The 17,175-nt window shown below is 36.2% G+C and overlaps 1 protein-coding gene across 1 annotated transcript; it reads left to right on the forward strand.

Moving 5' to 3' along the window:
• Nucleotides 1-838: 838 nt before the first annotated feature.
• Nucleotides 839-16,974, forward strand: LOC128318155 (B-cell receptor CD22-like). Its single transcript, XM_053233534.1, has 7 exons — nucleotides 839-951; nucleotides 3,279-3,577; nucleotides 11,428-11,700; nucleotides 12,572-12,838; nucleotides 15,087-15,332; nucleotides 16,125-16,235; nucleotides 16,331-16,974. The coding sequence occupies exons 1-7, from the start codon at nucleotides 839-841 to the stop codon at nucleotides 16,387-16,389; spliced, it is 1,368 nt and encodes a 455-aa protein (XP_053089509.1). The 3' UTR covers nucleotides 16,390-16,974.
• Nucleotides 16,975-17,175: the final 201 nt, after the last annotated feature.

Genomic DNA, 17,175 nt, shown 5'->3' on the forward strand with positions numbered 1-17,175 from the left:
TCTCGGCGCTTCCTCCATCAGAGGAAGACCCGGAGTTGAGCCTTCTCTGCCCTGTCAGGGCACTGAGAATTTACATAGAGCGTTCCGCTCCATTCAGGCAGTCGGAACAACTCTTTGTGTGCTTTGGCGGCCGCATCAAAGGGTCTCCGGTCACAAAGCAGAGAATTTCTCGATGGCTAGTTGACGCTATTGCGCTGGCATACTCCTCCCTGGGCCTCCATAGCCCCATAGCAGTTAGAGCCCACTCCATTTGGGGCGTAGCCTCGTCTTGGGCATGGTCTAGCGTGGTGTCCATGGCAGACATTTGTGCGGCGGCTGGCTGGGCCTCGCCGTCCACGTTCGCCAGGTTTTATAGCCTGGACATTCCGGCCTTACAGGCTCGGATCGTTTCTGCCTAGGGGCACACGCCTGTTTATGACAGGCGTATTCCTAGTGCGTTCTTGGTCCTTTCTAAAACGTGCTGAGACGACACAGGATTATTTTGGAATGGTTATCTTAGGCTAGGCTGTCCTCGGTGAGTTCAGCCCTCCTGCCTCCATCGGGTTTCACCCTTCTTAAACTGGTCCCTCTGGGCCTTATTGCTCAAGGCCGGTTCATGCCAATCGTTCCACGTTTATGGCACGGCGTGATTGTATTGGTTCCCCATAGCATCTAACGACACAGTACGAATGTAGCATCGAAAGGGAACATACTCGGTTACTAACGTAACCTCGGTTCCCTGAGATATGGGAACGAGTGCTGAGTTGCAGGCTGTGCCATAACGTTGCACAACTCAGTGTCGTCGCTTCAGTCGATTTGACCTGAGATCCTATGGCGCTATGCCCGCTTATATAGCCAGATGGCTCCGCCCATCGTGGCGGGCTTCCTTGCCATAGGCGCGTTCAGTTCCGCTGCTGAGCCATTGGTTCGCTTTGTTGCACTGCACGAACCAATGGCCGCGCAGTTTTCACTGTGTGATTGTAAAGGCTTCAGTCATTGGAGAAAAAGTTTTCCCCATAGTGTCTAGCAACGCAGTACTCGTTTCTGTATCTCAGGGAACCAAGGTTTCGTTAGTAACCGAGTACGTTTTTTTCATCTACCTTTTATGCAACTAGTGTGTGTGGTAGTTGAGTTGTCATGAATTCCACTTCACAATGAGAGTGCTGCTTTCTCTTGGTTAGTTTTTCATGTGTTTTTGTTTGTTTTGCCATGTGCATTTGTTTCGGTTCCACTCCTGACGCCATCCCTGTCATGTCATTGGTTGGTTCCCCTAATGTGTTCATCTGTTCTATGTTTCACTTCGATTAGTTTGCCTATTTATATTGTCTTGAAGTCTTGATAATTTCAATATTGCCACCATTATTAGAGGTGTAACTTTACACATGTGCCTGTTTAACTTTTTTTGAGATTTGCCTCATGATTTGGATTTGTTGATCATTACCAGCCATTTTAATAAAAATCGTCCTCTGTAATTGTCACCGTCTCTGCTGCCTGAAACAATAATTTCAATATTGACAACAATATAAGCTGCATAAATATATTAGGATAAATTCAGTTATATTGGGACAGTTAAACCTAGCATTATTTATTTTCTGGCTTGATAAGTGAACGTAAAAACATATCTTTGCACCTTGCAGTGGAAGTGTTTGATGGAAATTACATGACTTCATTCATGTGACATCATATCAGGGGGCGTGGTCAGAATTCAACAGGAAGTCTTATTTATTATTACATTTAACCTTTATTTAACCAGATAAAGTCTCGCATGCATGCAAAGTTTCAACAAGCAAAACAGTCATGCAATTATACAATACAGTGAGCATAGCATCATAGCATCCCAAAAAGTTGACCTAAAAATTTCTTGAGGTAGAAAAATGACACACATATTGTACAGTTGTTTCTTTTTTAAATAAGATTCTAAAACTGTTATTTATGATGCATATAAACATGTGATAAACTGTAACAAAATAAGCATAAAGCTAGTTCAAATCATGTCCAGATGTTTATAATTTAATCATTGTGAAGATTTTCAGACATGGGGAGGTCATTTGGAACAGCACAGTGTTCAGTTTAATTGAGACTTAAATACAATAAGTGGAGAGAGGAAAAGTGAAGGGATGTGATGGATGCATGAATGGATGAATGAAACACCCCACAACTATGGTTAAATGAGGCATTGATGGATTATATGTGCTTTAAATGATGTTTTATGAAATGTTTGAATAAGCAGGTGATTAAGGTAGACTGGGAAATACAGAATGTTACTTAGACCTCCTACTGAGTATGCAGAGATTTCTACTTAGTGTACTGTCTTCATATCATTTTAATGATGTACATTTATTTGTTTATTTGTTTGTTGTGAGGTGGCAACACGACTCACTTTTACTGATGTTTAGTCAAAACACAAAGTGTTAAAAAACAAGACCATTTCTAAACATTTCCAATATGTCTTCCAGTAAAGATTATATGTGTACTTTTGCATTTTGTATTCCACTTTTCCAAAATAATCTTTACTCTATACACCCATAAAAATAAACTGATGTAGAGAGTGATTAAAGATCTGATAAATTATCACACACATATGAGTAGTGTCAATATAGCAACATTTACACAGCTACATACAAAGAACTCTTTCAGCTAAATCATTTATTAAAGTTAAAGAGAGACAGTGTGAGCACGGCTGAGCAGGGCTGGTGTGAGGTGAGCTGGAAAGCAAGTGGCACAACACTAGTTTAGCTTTGGAAGAAAATATCACCAAAATCTGTAAAACTCTTTTAACAAGCTTCTCAGAGGCTGTAAAAGGGGCTTCATAAAGGTCATAAAGTTACTCCTTCAGAAACATCAACATGCTCGAGTCGAGACATGCCTGAGTGTGAATGAGTGAAGAGGACGAGGAGTGAACTTTTATACACTGAGGGTAAGAGGCTGTAGAATCTGAAAGAATGAGAGAGATTAGAGAGTGAGTGTGTATGAGGAGTTATCAACTGATAACAGGTGTATAGTAATGACTAAGGATGTGTATCGCAGAGTTTTATGTATATATAACTAGTCTAGAACTAGTGTAGAAGATGTCACTTGTCAGTACAGTAACATGATTATTTTTAGGGCTGAGTCTGTATTTTAAGATTGTGATCTACATTTACTTCATCAGTAGTGATTGTTGTCTGACAGAACTTAATCATTTACATGTGAGCAGATATACTGTATCTACACTCTGAATGGTCACCTAAATTCTGTATTCAATTTTAATATGTTACTACTTCTTTAAATGATAGTGTCCGAAATAAATTCATACATAGAAACAGTAGTGATTTTTTTCTTACAGAGAGTCCTAAACCTGTGGTGTCTATAACGCCTGATACACAGATGTTCAGAGGAGAGACTGTGACTTTCAGGTTTGACATACAAGAAGGAAGAGACACTAAGTGGACACATGGCTGGTATAGGGATTACACATCCTACCCATCCCACACAACACAGAAGTTCAGCATCAGCTCTGCTGAAAATGATCAACATGGTAAATACACCTGCACAGGGAGGAAGAGAAGTGACTCTCAGATCTCAGAGACGAGTGATCCTGTTACACTCTCTGTATCAGGTGAGTGTGTGAATGTATGTTATTGCTTACGTTATGTATGTTAAATTTATCACTAGTTTCAGATTTTGTTCCAGATTTTATCATATGAGACACAAAGTCCCATTATAAAGATTATACAGCTTCTTTTTTGTCTGTTTACTTTTGACTTTCAATTTCCTAGTTTAAAGTTACCGATTCTATTGATTTGTAAAGAATCACTACAACTTATTAGTCAGTCTGACTGCTGGAATGTCATTTTGCCTTTAATTTTATTTTAAGATTGTTAGAAAATCATTGATATGTATAAGAAACATGTTCTTCACCTAATAGTCAAGCTGATGCTACTGTCATGATTCTACATGTTTGAAAACTGAGTTCAAGGTTTCACTGTTGTGGCTTCACAATAAAAATCTGTAAGTTTAGTTGCGTGAAGAAGATTTTTAAAGAGATACTGATGTGTGCAGTTGGTGGTGCAGGTTGTGTCAACCCAAGCTTACAACAGCAAAACACACTTTACCCCATTTTTCTTTAACATGCACACACAAGAACTAGAACACATCTCAGTCCAACACAGAGTCTCTGTAACACATCAGCTGCACCAAAGAGCCCTACGTTCACTGACTGGAGGAATTCAGCAATAAAGATCTACTTGTTAAAAATAACTAAAAATGTACACTCTAGTAAGAAAATCACAAAGCCAAACAATGTGTCATGTCAGTGCCGGAATCTGCACCGGACTCTATTTCCCACAATGCACCATTACCTACAAACATGGACACGGGACTACAACACCCATGCACCATGTTCAGTGTCACACTCACAGTCACCCAATTCCTGATCACACACACCTGGACCCTGTTAGCACACACACTGTATAAGCACATTCACTGCACCAGCACACTGCAAAGTATTTGTTCAGTTTGTGTTCTCACCTGATGCACTAAGCCTTTGTTTGTTGCTTCCTAATTCTGGTTTTGACCCTCGTCTTTGCCTTTGACTCTTGAACTTTGTCTTGTTCTGTGATCTCCAGTTTGTACCTCGCCTGACCTTCAGCCTGTTTAACTTTTTTGAGATTCGCCTCATGATTTGGATTTGTTTTTCATTACCAGCCTCTGTAATTGTCACCGTCTCTGCTGCCTGACACAATAATTTCAATAGTGACAACGTTATAAGATGCATAAATATAATAAGATAAATTCAGGTATATTGGGACAGTTAAACCTAGCATTATTTATTTTCTGGCTTGATAAGTGAACGTAAAAACGTATCTTACTGAGTCCCTGCAGTGGAAATGTTTGATAGAAATTACATAACTTCATTCATGTGACATCATATCAGGGGGCGTGGTCAGAATTCAACAGGAAGTTTTATTTATTATTTCATTTAACCTTTATTTAACCAGGTAAAGTCTCATTAAGATTAAAAATCTCTTGAAAAAGAAGGCAGCATGCAAAATTTCAACAAGCAAAACAGTCATGCAATTATACAATACAGTGAGCATAGCATCATAGCATCCCAAAAAGTTTATTTAAAAATTTCTTGTATATATTTTTTAAAATAATATTCTAAAACTGTTATTTAAGATGCATATAAACACATGACAAACTGTAACAAAATAAGCATAAAATGAGTTCAAATCATGTCCAGATGTTTATAATGTAATCATTGTGAAGATTTCCAGACATGGGGAGGTCATTAGGAACAGCACAGTGTTCAGTTTAATTGGGACAGTCTTAAATACAATAAGTGGAGAGAGGAAAAGTGAAGGGATGTGATGGATGCATGAATGGAGGAATGAAACACCCCACAACTATGGTTAAATGAGGCACTGATGGATTATATGTGCATTAAATGATGTTTTTATGAAATGTGTAAATAAGCAGGTGATTAAGGTAGACTGGGAAAGACAGAATGTTACTTAGACCTCCTACTGAGAATGCAGAGATTTCTACTTAGTGTACTGTCTTCATATCATTTTAATGATGTACAGTTATTTATTTATATATATATTTATTTATTTATTTATTTATTTATATGTTTGTTTTTTTGTTTGCTGTGAGGTGGCAACACGACCCACTTTTATTGATGTTTAGGCAAAACACAAAGTGTTAAAAAACAAGACCATTTCTAAACATTTCCAATATGTCTTTCAGTAAAGATTATATTTGTAGTTTTGCATTTTGTGTTCCACTTTTCCAAAATATTCTTTACTTTGTACACTCATAAAAATAAATTGATGTAGAGTAGAGAGAGATTAGAGACCTGATAAATTCACACACACATATGAGTAGTGTCAATATAGCAACATTTCCACAGCTACATACAAAGAACTCTTTCAGCTAAATCATTAATTAAAGTTAGAGAGAGACAGTGTGAGCACGGCTGAGCAGGGCTGGTGTGAGGTGAGCTGGAAAGCAAGTGGCACAACACTAGTTTAGCTTTGGAAGAAAATATCTCCAAAACCTGTAAAACTCTTTTAACAAGCTGCTCAGAGGCAGTAAAAGGGCTTCATAAAGGTCAAAAAGTTACTCTTTCAGAAACATCAACATGCTCGAGTCGAGACCTGCCTGAGTGTGAATGAGTGAAGAGGTTCAGTTTTATACTGAACCACTGAGTGTAAGAGGCTGTAGAATCTGAAAGAATGAGAATTATTGTTTTCTAGCACTATTTTTTTGCTTTTTTATTAAGTATACCTGTTAAAAGTGTAATCACTTTTTACTGTCAGTTATTTCTAACATTATTGTGATCTACATTTCCTTCATTAGTAGTGATTGTTAAAATGACTCAGTGCACCTCTGACAGAGCTTCATCATTTACATGTGAGCAGATATACTGTCTTCCATTTTAAAATCTTACTACTCATTTAAATAATGGTGTTGGGAATTAATTCATATATAGAAAAAGTATTGATTTTTTTTTTATGTAGTCCTAAACCTGTGGTGATTATAGAGCCTGATACATAGGTGTTCAGAGGAGAGAGAGTGACTTTCATGTGTGACATACAGAGAGGAGGAGACACTGAGTGGACACACAGCTGGAATAAGAAAGATCACACACTCTACTCAGACAGAACAACACAGGAGTTTGACTCAGTCAGAAATGATGCCAGTGTTAAATACACCTGCAGAGGGAGGAGAAGTGACTCTCAGAGCTCAGAGAACAGTTACTATTTATATATGTAGAAGTTATCAGTAGTTTTAGGTTTCATGTTTTTTCCCCAGATTTTTTCAGCTACATAGTGTCATTATAGCAACTTTAAATTTCTTTTTGATTTTTATTTTCCTATTTTAAAGCCATCAATTAACTTGATTTGTCAAGAATCACCACAACTGATTAGCCAATCTGATTGGTGGCACAGAGTAAGCATTAAGTAAGAAAGGCAGTCAGTCCCACATCATCTTCCCTCTGCTCTTATTTGAAACAGAAGAAAATAATTTTGTGTACGAGAAACACTTTCCTATTTATCTAATAGTCAAGCTGATTCTACTGTCATGGTTCTACAAGTTTAAAAAAGCTTTTTTCACTGCTGAGGATTCACAGTAAAGTGTTCAAGTTTAATAATTGACTAACATTTCTAAACAGATACTGATAGGTGCAGGTTGTGATACATGACTTAACACACTATTTACAAAACATCAAACTAACAATAACAAATACAGTGACTTTTACACTTCAGTTCAATCGTTCAATTTCATTTTATAGAATGTTCTGCATATAAGCTGTGTTGAAGAGTCATATTGAAAATTGTTTAACACTGTATCTAAATGCTGAATCAGACACAAAAATAATAAAACTTATGATGTAAAGATAAAAGAAGCTCTGATACCTTCATCATTTTATATCGACAGAAAAACCCAAACCGACTGTGAGTGTGAATGCTCAGAGCTCCGTCTACACTGGAGACAGCATTACTCTGAGCTGTAAGTCTGTGAAAAAAAAATTATTGGAATTGTGTAATTATATAATATATTTAAATGATGTTTACATGTACTGTATGTGCTGAAGTTTTTATTATCTTTGAATAGCGAGACCAAAGCCTGTAGTGAAAGTACAGGCAGCTGAGCGTGTGTTCATTGGGGAAACCGTCACTTTCTCATGTGAGATACAGACTGAAGGATCCTGGCAGTATCGCTGGTATAGGGATAATAATGAACTCAGAGATGCTGCAGGAAAGAAAACATACACAATCTCTAATGTTAAAGCCTCTGATAAAGGTGATTATACCTGTAGAGGAACACAGTCATCAGACCCAAATTACACACAGACCAGTGATGCTGTTACACTGACTGTATCAGGTGAGTGTGTTTTATGTCTATTATGTTAATATTGTCTATTGCATTAAAACTAAAAAGTGTAGAGATGTATTCTGTATAGAACTGCTTTAAACATTGAATAATATCAACTAAATGAGTTATGTGTATCACAAGAATGTATCAACTTTGTACATCAAGACTGAACGGATCTGAGTATGAGTTCATCGAGAAGAAAGATAATCACGTTTAAATCATCTTATTTACTTCTTAAGTAATTTACTAATTATAAACCACAGAAGAATCACATCATGTAGGCACTTGCTATTTCCTATTCCTATTACTGTAAAATCTACAGTAAAGTTTTTTACAGTGAAAACAAAGTTTCTGTAACACATCAGCTACAGCACAGAGCCCTACCTTCACTGACTGGAGAATTCAGCAATAAAGATCTGCTTGTTAAAAATGACTACAAATGTGCACTCTAATAAGAAAATCACAAAGCCAAACAATAATTTTCAATATTGACAACATTATAATATTGTAAATATAATAGGATGAATTCAGGTATATTGGGACAGTTAAACTTAGCATTATTTATTTTCTGTCTTGATAAGTGAATGTCATTTATGTGACATCATATAAGGGGGTGTGATCAGAAAGAATGAGGGAGTTTTATTTATTATTTCATTTAACCTTTATTTAACCAGGTAAAGTCTCATTAAGATTTAAAAATCTCTTTTTCAAGAGATACCTGGGCAAGAAGGCAGCATGCAAAGTTTCAACAAGCAAAACAGTCAAGCAATTATACAACAGAGTTAGCATAGCATCATAGCATCCCAAAGTTGACCTAAAAAATTTCTCAATGTAGAAAAATGACACACACACACACACACACACACACTATAGTTTTTTTTAAATAATAATGTTCTAAAATTATTAATTAAGATGCATATAAACACATGATAAACTGTAACAAAATAAGCATAAAGCTAGTTCAAATCATGTCCAGATGTTTATAATTTAATCATTGTGAAGATTTTCAGACATGGGGAGGTCATTAGGAACAGCACAGTGTTCAGTTTAATTGGAACAGTCTTAAATACAATAAGTGGAGAGAGGAAAAGTGAAGGGATGTGATGGATGCATGAATGGATGAATGAAACACCCCACAACTATGGTTAAATGAGGCATTGATGGATTATATGTGCATTAAATGATGTTTTTATGAAATGTGTAAATAAGCAGGTGATTAAGGTAGACTGGGAAATACAGAATGTTACTTAGACCTCCTACTGAGAATGCAGAGATTTCTACTTAGTGTACTGTCTTCATATCATTTTAATGATGTACAGTTATTTATTTGTTTGGCAACACGATCCACTTTTATTGATGTTTAGTCAAAACACAAAGTGTTAAAAAACAAGACCAATTCTAAACATTTCCAATATGTCTTTCAGTAAAGATTATATGTGTAGTTTTGCATTTTGTGTTCCACTTTTCCAAAATATTCTTTGCTCTATACACTCATAAAAATAAATTGATGTAGAGTAGAGAGAGATTAGAGACCTGCATCATCACACAGCAGTTATTTTTTGACCCTCACTTCGATCACAGCTGTTATTTAAGTTAAAAAGTTTAAAGTTTCACTGCTGTGCTTTTACAATAAAGAGTTAAATGATTGAATAAGATTTTTAAAAAGACACTAATGCATGCAGTGTGATACAGAATTTGAGACACGATTTATAAATCATCATGTGGAAAAGCAAAATCACAGGAGCAATACAGTGACCTTTACACTTCAGTTCAATCATTAAATTCTTTTTGTAGACAATATACTGTATATAAACCATGTAAAAATAAAAAGTCACATCACTGAAACCTTTACAATAAACACTGTATCTAAATGCTTAGTTAGGCACAAAGATTAAACTACTGCTCATGTTGTAAAGGTAACTCCAGCTTTTCATCATTTTATATCAACAGAAAAACCCAAACCGACTGTGAGTGTGAATCCTCAGAGCTCCGTCTACACTGGAGACAGAGTTACTCTGAGCTGTAATCTGCTGTCTATTGGATGGACTTTTCTCTGGTACGATAATCAGCAGTCAAAATATCTGACACCTGTAGATGCACACAGTAACACATGTGATGTAACAGTCTCTAATGAAGGACAAATAAATTACTACTGTAAAGCACGCAGGGGAAACTACGACTCAGAGATCAGTTATCCAGCCACGATTACAGTGAGAGGTACGTCATGTTTTCTACATTTTCACTACACATTTAAAATTAGGAAGACGGTGAAAACCTAATTATTTTATTATTTTCGTAACTGTTTCAGGAAGTATTATAATTATGTAATTATGTAAATATCTAATATGTTAAATTTATCCTGTATATGGTTAAAACGTTTTTGCTCTCTTTCTATAGCGAGACCAAAGTCTGTAGTGAAAGTACAGGCAGCTGAGCGTGTGTTCATTGGGGAAACCGTCACTTTCTCATGTGAGATACAGACTGGAGGATACTGGCAGTACCACTGGTATAGAAATAATAAAGAACTCAGTGATGCTGCAGGAAAGAAAATGTACACAATCCCTCATGTTAAAGCCTCTGATAAAGGTGATTATACCTGTAGAGGAACAAAGTCATCAGACCCAAAATACACACAGACCAGTGATGCTGTTACACTGACTGTATCAGGTGAGTGTGTTTTATCTCACATATTGTCTATTTCATTAACAGTGAGAAGTGTAGAGGTGTATTTTGTATAAAACTGCTTTAAACCTGTCTTTTATACTTAATAACGTGGGTTTGTAAATTTGTCTGATGAACACAGTATGTTAGAAACTCTAATCCTGCCAAGAAACTCACCTCATAAACACTGGCTACATGAGCTAAAGGCACGGTTATTATCTTACTGTAATCAAACTTAATTTTGAACTTAACCAGAAAGTACAAGATGCAGGAATGAAGTGTTTGTATGTGTGATGAATAAAAGTGATCTGCAGGTAAACTGATGTGATCTTCTAAGATTGTAGAACAGAGTTCTGCCAATATAAACATGTGATATAACAGTGAGAGATTACACTTATGACCTGAAATAATAAAAGAATAGAACAGCTACTTTTGCTATATTCAGCTTTATGGATTTGAAAAAAGAAATCATTATTCTACTTCTAATTGTTAATTTGAATAACATCCACTGAATGCGTAATGTGTATCAAAATGTGCATGGTCTCTGTACAGCAAGACCAAAGAGATCTGAGTATCATCAAGATGAATTTATCAAGATGACTATTTTGTCATTATATCATTTATTTATAATAAATCACACAACGCTAAATATGTTGAATAAAAGAATCACATCATGTGGGGACCTGCTACTGGTCTAATCTTTGTTCAGTTTCTCTTTCAGCAAATAAATCTGAACATGATTATTTTAACTTACTGTGCTACACTAATAAAGTAATACAATAATAGAAAAATATGTAGGCCTAGTTATTGTTTAGCTGAGACCAGGATCATCACAGAGACAGCAAAAATGTTTTTCACTCTGTAGAGGTGATTAGTACAGTAAAGATTACATTACTCCTGAACTGTGTGTTTCTTCTCTAACAGAAAAACCTAAACCTGAACTCACATCAGACCTTAAAGGAGCTGCACTGACAGGAAACCCAGTGATTCTGTCCTGTACACTGAAGCTGCAGTCTGCTGGATGGAAGTTTTACTGGATCAAAGACACACAGAGCACTGAGACTGAGACTGAAACACACTCCTACTTCATCAGATCAGTTAGAGTCTCTGATAGAGGTCAGTACAAGTGCAGAGCTGGAAGAGGAAACCCAGTCTACTACACACACTACAGTGATGCACTCTGGGTAAACGTTACTGGTGAGTATGTGCCTGCACTGCACAGAACATGTTAACAGTAGAGCTGGGTAGGAACACACAGTTACTAACCCTAACCCTAAGCTATATTTACACTTCTTTATATATAGAAGAAATAAATTTTCCCCAGTATCATACTCGAGTGTGAATGAGTGAAGAGGAGGAAGTTTGAACTTTTATACTGAACCACTGAGTGTAAAAAACTGCAGAATCGGAAAGAATGAGAGAGTTATTGTGAGGTGTTGTGAATTGTGTGTGTGTGGGTGTGTGTTTGTTGGGGGGGGGGTTTAGTGGTTAGCATGCTTGCCTCGCACCTCTGGGATTAGGGGTTTGAATCCTGGCCCTGCCCCGAGTGTGTGGAGTTTGTCTGTTCTCCTTGTGCATTGGGGGTTTCCTCCAGTACTCCAATTTCCTCCGCCAGTCCAAAGACATGTGCTGTAGGCTGATTGGCATCTCTAAATTGTCTGTAGTGTGTGAATGGGTACGTGAGTGTGTGATGTTGCCATGCCATGTGTCCCCTGCCTTGTACCCCGAGTCCACTGGGATAGGCTCCAGGCTCCCTGCGACCCTGTGTAGGATAAGTGGTACAGAAAATGGATTGTGTGTGTGTGCAGCATGTAATAATGAGTAAAAAATGTGAAATTTTGTGACTTAGCTCTGGTGCAATGTAGCACTTCAAACAGAAAGCTCCTTTTTACTCAGTAAATTATTGTCACTAGCATCTTTTATGCTCTATGTATAGTTTAATCTATAATCTTCCTTACTTCACACTGCAAATCTTTTTTTATATCATTTAATTTTCTTACTTTCTTAAGCAAAATACATTATAATATTGACATACATATTAGAATAATATGAATATAATTATTAACAGCTGAAGCTCCTCCAGTGTCTCTGATCATCAGTCCCAGCAGAACTCAACACTTTACTGCTGACTCTCTCTCACTGAGCTGTGAGGACCAGAGTGACTCTACTGGATGGACAGTGAGAGGATACACACACAGTCAGACATTGTTCGATTGTTCATCAGTTTCAGGATCTACATGTAACATCAGCTCCCTCTCTACATCACACACTGGAGTTTACTGGTGTCAGTCTGAATCTGGAGGACGCAGTAATTCTGTCAACATCACAGTGCACAGTGAGTCATTTTATCAATTCTCATCAGTAGTATTTTAATACATAAAACATATCTAACATTTAAAAAAAATATTCTAAAGTTTTGTAAAGAAGTTAATTGATAACTTACTTGCAGTAATAACAGATGAATACTTATTTATTATATTGTGATTAACAGAACTGCAGTAAAACCTGTTTTAATGTCTGAAAGCTACTGAAAAACTTCTGGAAACTTTACTTAACACAGTGCCTTAGTTCCTTTTAAATGAACAATTACATTAGACTCTTCAGCTCATGTAGCTCTCTGTTTCCTTCTCTCTGAGTCACTCTGTCATGGTTAACATAACTGCATAGCTATGTATTTCCATAACCTGAGAAAATGATGAAAGCTTTAACATTAAACTACATTCATAGATAGTTATTAAGCTGCTGCTGTGTTCTTTAAGATTTATGATGTTAATTGTGTTGTAGGCAGGACAGCATGTAGGTCTGAATGACTGCAATATTAGCTCGAAACTTCTGATATCTTCCATAACTGGATTTAATATTTTTTCAATTATTTTTAAAAATAATTTAAATTATAATATTCATAATATTCAGTCTGTAACTTAACTCCCATTTATTTGTAAATTCCACGAGCTTTGAGTGATTTGTAATTGTAAAAAAAAAAAAAGTCAAATGAAAAAATTGCCACCACAAGCAAAATAGAATACTAGAAAAATGTAGGGAAGTTAGAGCCTGTGGGTCATATAAATGCTACATTGCATATTAAACAAAAAGTTATATGGAGTTGCCATCCATATAACTTGTGATTCCTATTCATCTATTTCAGTCACGTTACGTCTTTCTTATAGCTGTCATAATTATGACCATAATTTATGATCCATACCAAGTCCCAGGGGAAAATATATAGAGATCTGGAGTCAGAAGAGACATTGCCAAATCTACAATTCACATACATTTACGTATTTATTTAATCTACAGTCCATCTCTGTACATGGGCAAGAGTCTGAGGGCTTTAGTGCACAGATACTTAGCAGAAGGAAGTAAAAAACGAAGGCACAAAGATAATAAACTTTATGTAATCTCTGTGTAAACTTATGTAAACTTGTGGACAGACCTCTACTGATCTGTTCCATGTGAGGTTACTGTATGATCACACTGCCATATTTATGATCAAAAGATTGTGGAAGATGTGGCTATAGATAAATAAACAGCAGTATCACAGCAGTCTCTAGCTTCATAAATAGAAACAAAAGTTTGTGGTCACATTATTTGTGAGCTAAAACTAGCTAGTGAACTGTGTAGCCTAGGTAGATATGTACAGCTACCAAATTCAAATTCAACACTTGGAATCAACTTTAGACCTTTTATCTCCTTAATTTGTCATGAAATAAGGAGGAAACAGGCCACACCTGCTCATGAAACTGCATATCAGTCAACTGTCCAATTACTTTTGAGCCTGTGAAAATGGAGGAACTAATAAAAAATGGCTGTAATTCCTAAACGGTTAATGCAATATTTTTGTTAAACCCCTTGAATCCACTGTCGAGGTGTACAGAGGCAAAATGATGAAAATTGTGTCACTGTCTAAATACTTATGGACCTGACTGTAGATATGGCCAGCAGATATGTACAAGAAGATATTTATTATTTTGAAAACCCACTGGTAAAGCTACAGACAGCAACATTAAACATAAACCCTCTGCACATCTGTCTCAGACAAATGTTCAGATAATTTATTTAGCTTAGCACATATAGCTATAGCCACCAACTTACTGATGTAAGGTGCTCATTACAGAGAATGGAGTGTTTTGGAATGGAGTGAAAGTGAATCATTCAAATTGAATCAAAATCATTATTTTTGACTGAGATTTTCAGAGTCACATTTTCCACAATCTTTTGGTCACAAATATGGCAGTGTGGTCATACAGTAACGTCATATGGAAGAGATCAAGAGGTCTGTCCATAAGTATTTGGACAGTGACACTGGAATTACAGCCATTTTTTACATAGTTCCTCCATTTTCACAGGCTCAAAAGTAATTGGACAAACTAACAATCATAAATTTTAGGAATATGTCTAATACTTGGAAGCAAATCCTTTGCAGTCAATGACTGCCTGAAGTCTGGATCCCATGGATATCACTAAATGCTGACTTTCCTCCCTTGAGATGCTTTGCCAGGCCACAATTTCAAAAATTGGACCTGACTGTATACTTGTATTTTACACACTTTGTGTTTTCAGTGTCGTCTTTCTCTTTCCTACAGATGGAGATTTGATCCTGGAGAGTCCTGTCCATCCTGTAACTGAGGGAAATCCTCTGACTTTACACTGTTTAATTAGGTCAAAGATCTTAGATTCTGGTGCTGATTTCTATAAAAATTATTCCATCCTCCAGTCCCAGACTACAGGAGAGATGACCATCCACACTGTCTCAAAGTCAGATGAAGGTTTCTACCACTGTAAACACCCAGAGAGAGGAGAGTCACCGAAAAGCTGGGTTTCAGTCAGAGGTGAGAAATAATTCTTATATTCATTTAAAGAAAACTTTTGCTGTGTTGGAGTCAGTTTTCCATTCTTAAAGCATTTAAAAAATATTTATTATGACTTATTTCTCCTTTACACCTTTTAAGCTACTTGAATGCTAGTCACAAGATATTTACTACTCATTGTAATTTATGGTGTAGAAATCTCTTTAAACCTCCTTGAAATGCCATGACTTTTACACCATTTTCAGTAAAATAAGCACAAGTTGTGTTGTATTTGGAGTACTGTAGAGCAGCGAAACATGCTGAGTGATTATCAAAGGCTGGCAGGCTGGACTCTGTGTCGATGTTTAGCCAAGATACTTGCATTTCAAGCATTAACACTTTATTTATTAAAGCCCACTTCAGACACTCTATAGTCAACAAACCATCTATAGGCTGTGACTAACCTGCCAGGTGACTGTCATCAACCAGCCTATCAACTCAGGCTAGACAATACAGCACTGTCCAAAAGCAAGCCTGATTTTTATATACATTTTGTCTTAGATGTTTATTTTATATCTTCTACATTATCAGTAGGAAAGAGCAAATATATCTGTCCTCATGTTCAACTAAATATTCCAGAGAAACACCAGTATGTTGTTAAAGAAAGTAACATCAAGTTACAGACATCTTTTCAGACTTATTAGAGACAGATTCATATTTTGACATGAAACTTAAATGTATGACCACTAAATTAATGCTTTATATATGATTAATTGTAATTTATTATTATTTTAATTATATTATTATCCATAGTATTTACCCCTTCATTTCTAGCACATGGAGAAGCTCCATTGTCGGTGCTGAAGCTCCTCAGCAGTGTCGTAGCGGCCTCTCCGTATGTGCTGGTGACCATCATTCTGGCAGTGAAATGTTCCAGAGCTCGAAGTAAGAACTCACAGTGTTCTTCATTAGCTATAAAATTAAACCCTAACATTTAATAAGAGGCTAATTTAAAGTGCTCATGATTGTGTATTTTACAGATGACCCTGATGAGGACAACAGACCGTACAGAGTGATAGAAGCTGAAGCGTCTGTCTGACTGTCAGGTTTTTACATTATTTTTATAAACTAGCTTTTAAATAACAACATCTCTCAGTGCAACAGAGAACACATTCGTGTATGTGCTCTGTCAGTAAGTACAGTTTTAGTGATGAGTGGCTGTGATGCTGTTTCTGTGATTTTGGATGAAAGCTTTAACTTCTAATGATGCGTTAGGTTTTATATAGAGTGATTTCTATTCCTGATATATTTGTATTTGTATTACTTGTATGCATTTATTTTCACTATTTAAGCTTTGCTTTGTATTATTGTTGTTTTTTTAGCTATATGTCTTGTAATTTGTTTAAATTCCATATTAATGTTTATATTGTAGCCAGCATTTACTCAGGGATGAATATGCAGTATGGTTTGATGCAGTGTGATATTTGTAATTAAATAGAGTAAGGCTTATTTTGTAATATTTTATGGAAAGATGAGTTTTGTTGTTTAAAACAATGTTGTAATGAGACTGAAGTGTGCTTGTTGGATACATTTTAATAAAAACAATGAAGTCTGTAAGAAAAAAAAAAGGTTTTCAGTTTTTACTAAATACCCCATTGGATCATTTATTGCCTAGTTGTCTTTCATAACCCATTCAAAAAGGTTGACAGAGCAGATTTGTTTGAAAATGTTGAGGAGAATGGAGTGTCTGCGTCCTGCAAGACTACAAACCACGCCTATTACAAGGAACGCCCTCTACAAGGAACGCCTACTAGCAAATCACACTACACAACATTCCCACGCCCACTACACAACATTCCCACGCCCTCTCCCCCCTAACCCTAAC

Source organism: Pangasianodon hypophthalmus, chromosome 4 (genome assembly GCF_027358585.1).
Source record: "Pangasianodon hypophthalmus isolate fPanHyp1 chromosome 4, fPanHyp1.pri, whole genome shotgun sequence".
Classification (NCBI taxonomy): Eukaryota; Metazoa; Chordata; class Actinopteri; order Siluriformes; family Pangasiidae; genus Pangasianodon; species Pangasianodon hypophthalmus.

Bases quoted from the DNA above. Each gene is read 5' to 3' on its own strand.
- LOC128318155 (XM_053233534.1), top strand. From the start codon at position 839: ATGGCTCCGCCCATCGTGGCGGGCTTCCTTGCCATAGGCGCGTTCAGT. The intron at 952-3,278 runs GTGTGATTGTAA...ATTCATACATAG, and splicing joins ATGGCCGCGCAGTTTTCACT to AAACAGTAGTGATTTTTTTC. The intron at 15,333-16,124 runs GTGAGAAATAAT...CTTCATTTCTAG, and splicing joins AAGCTGGGTTTCAGTCAGAG to CACATGGAGAAGCTCCATTG.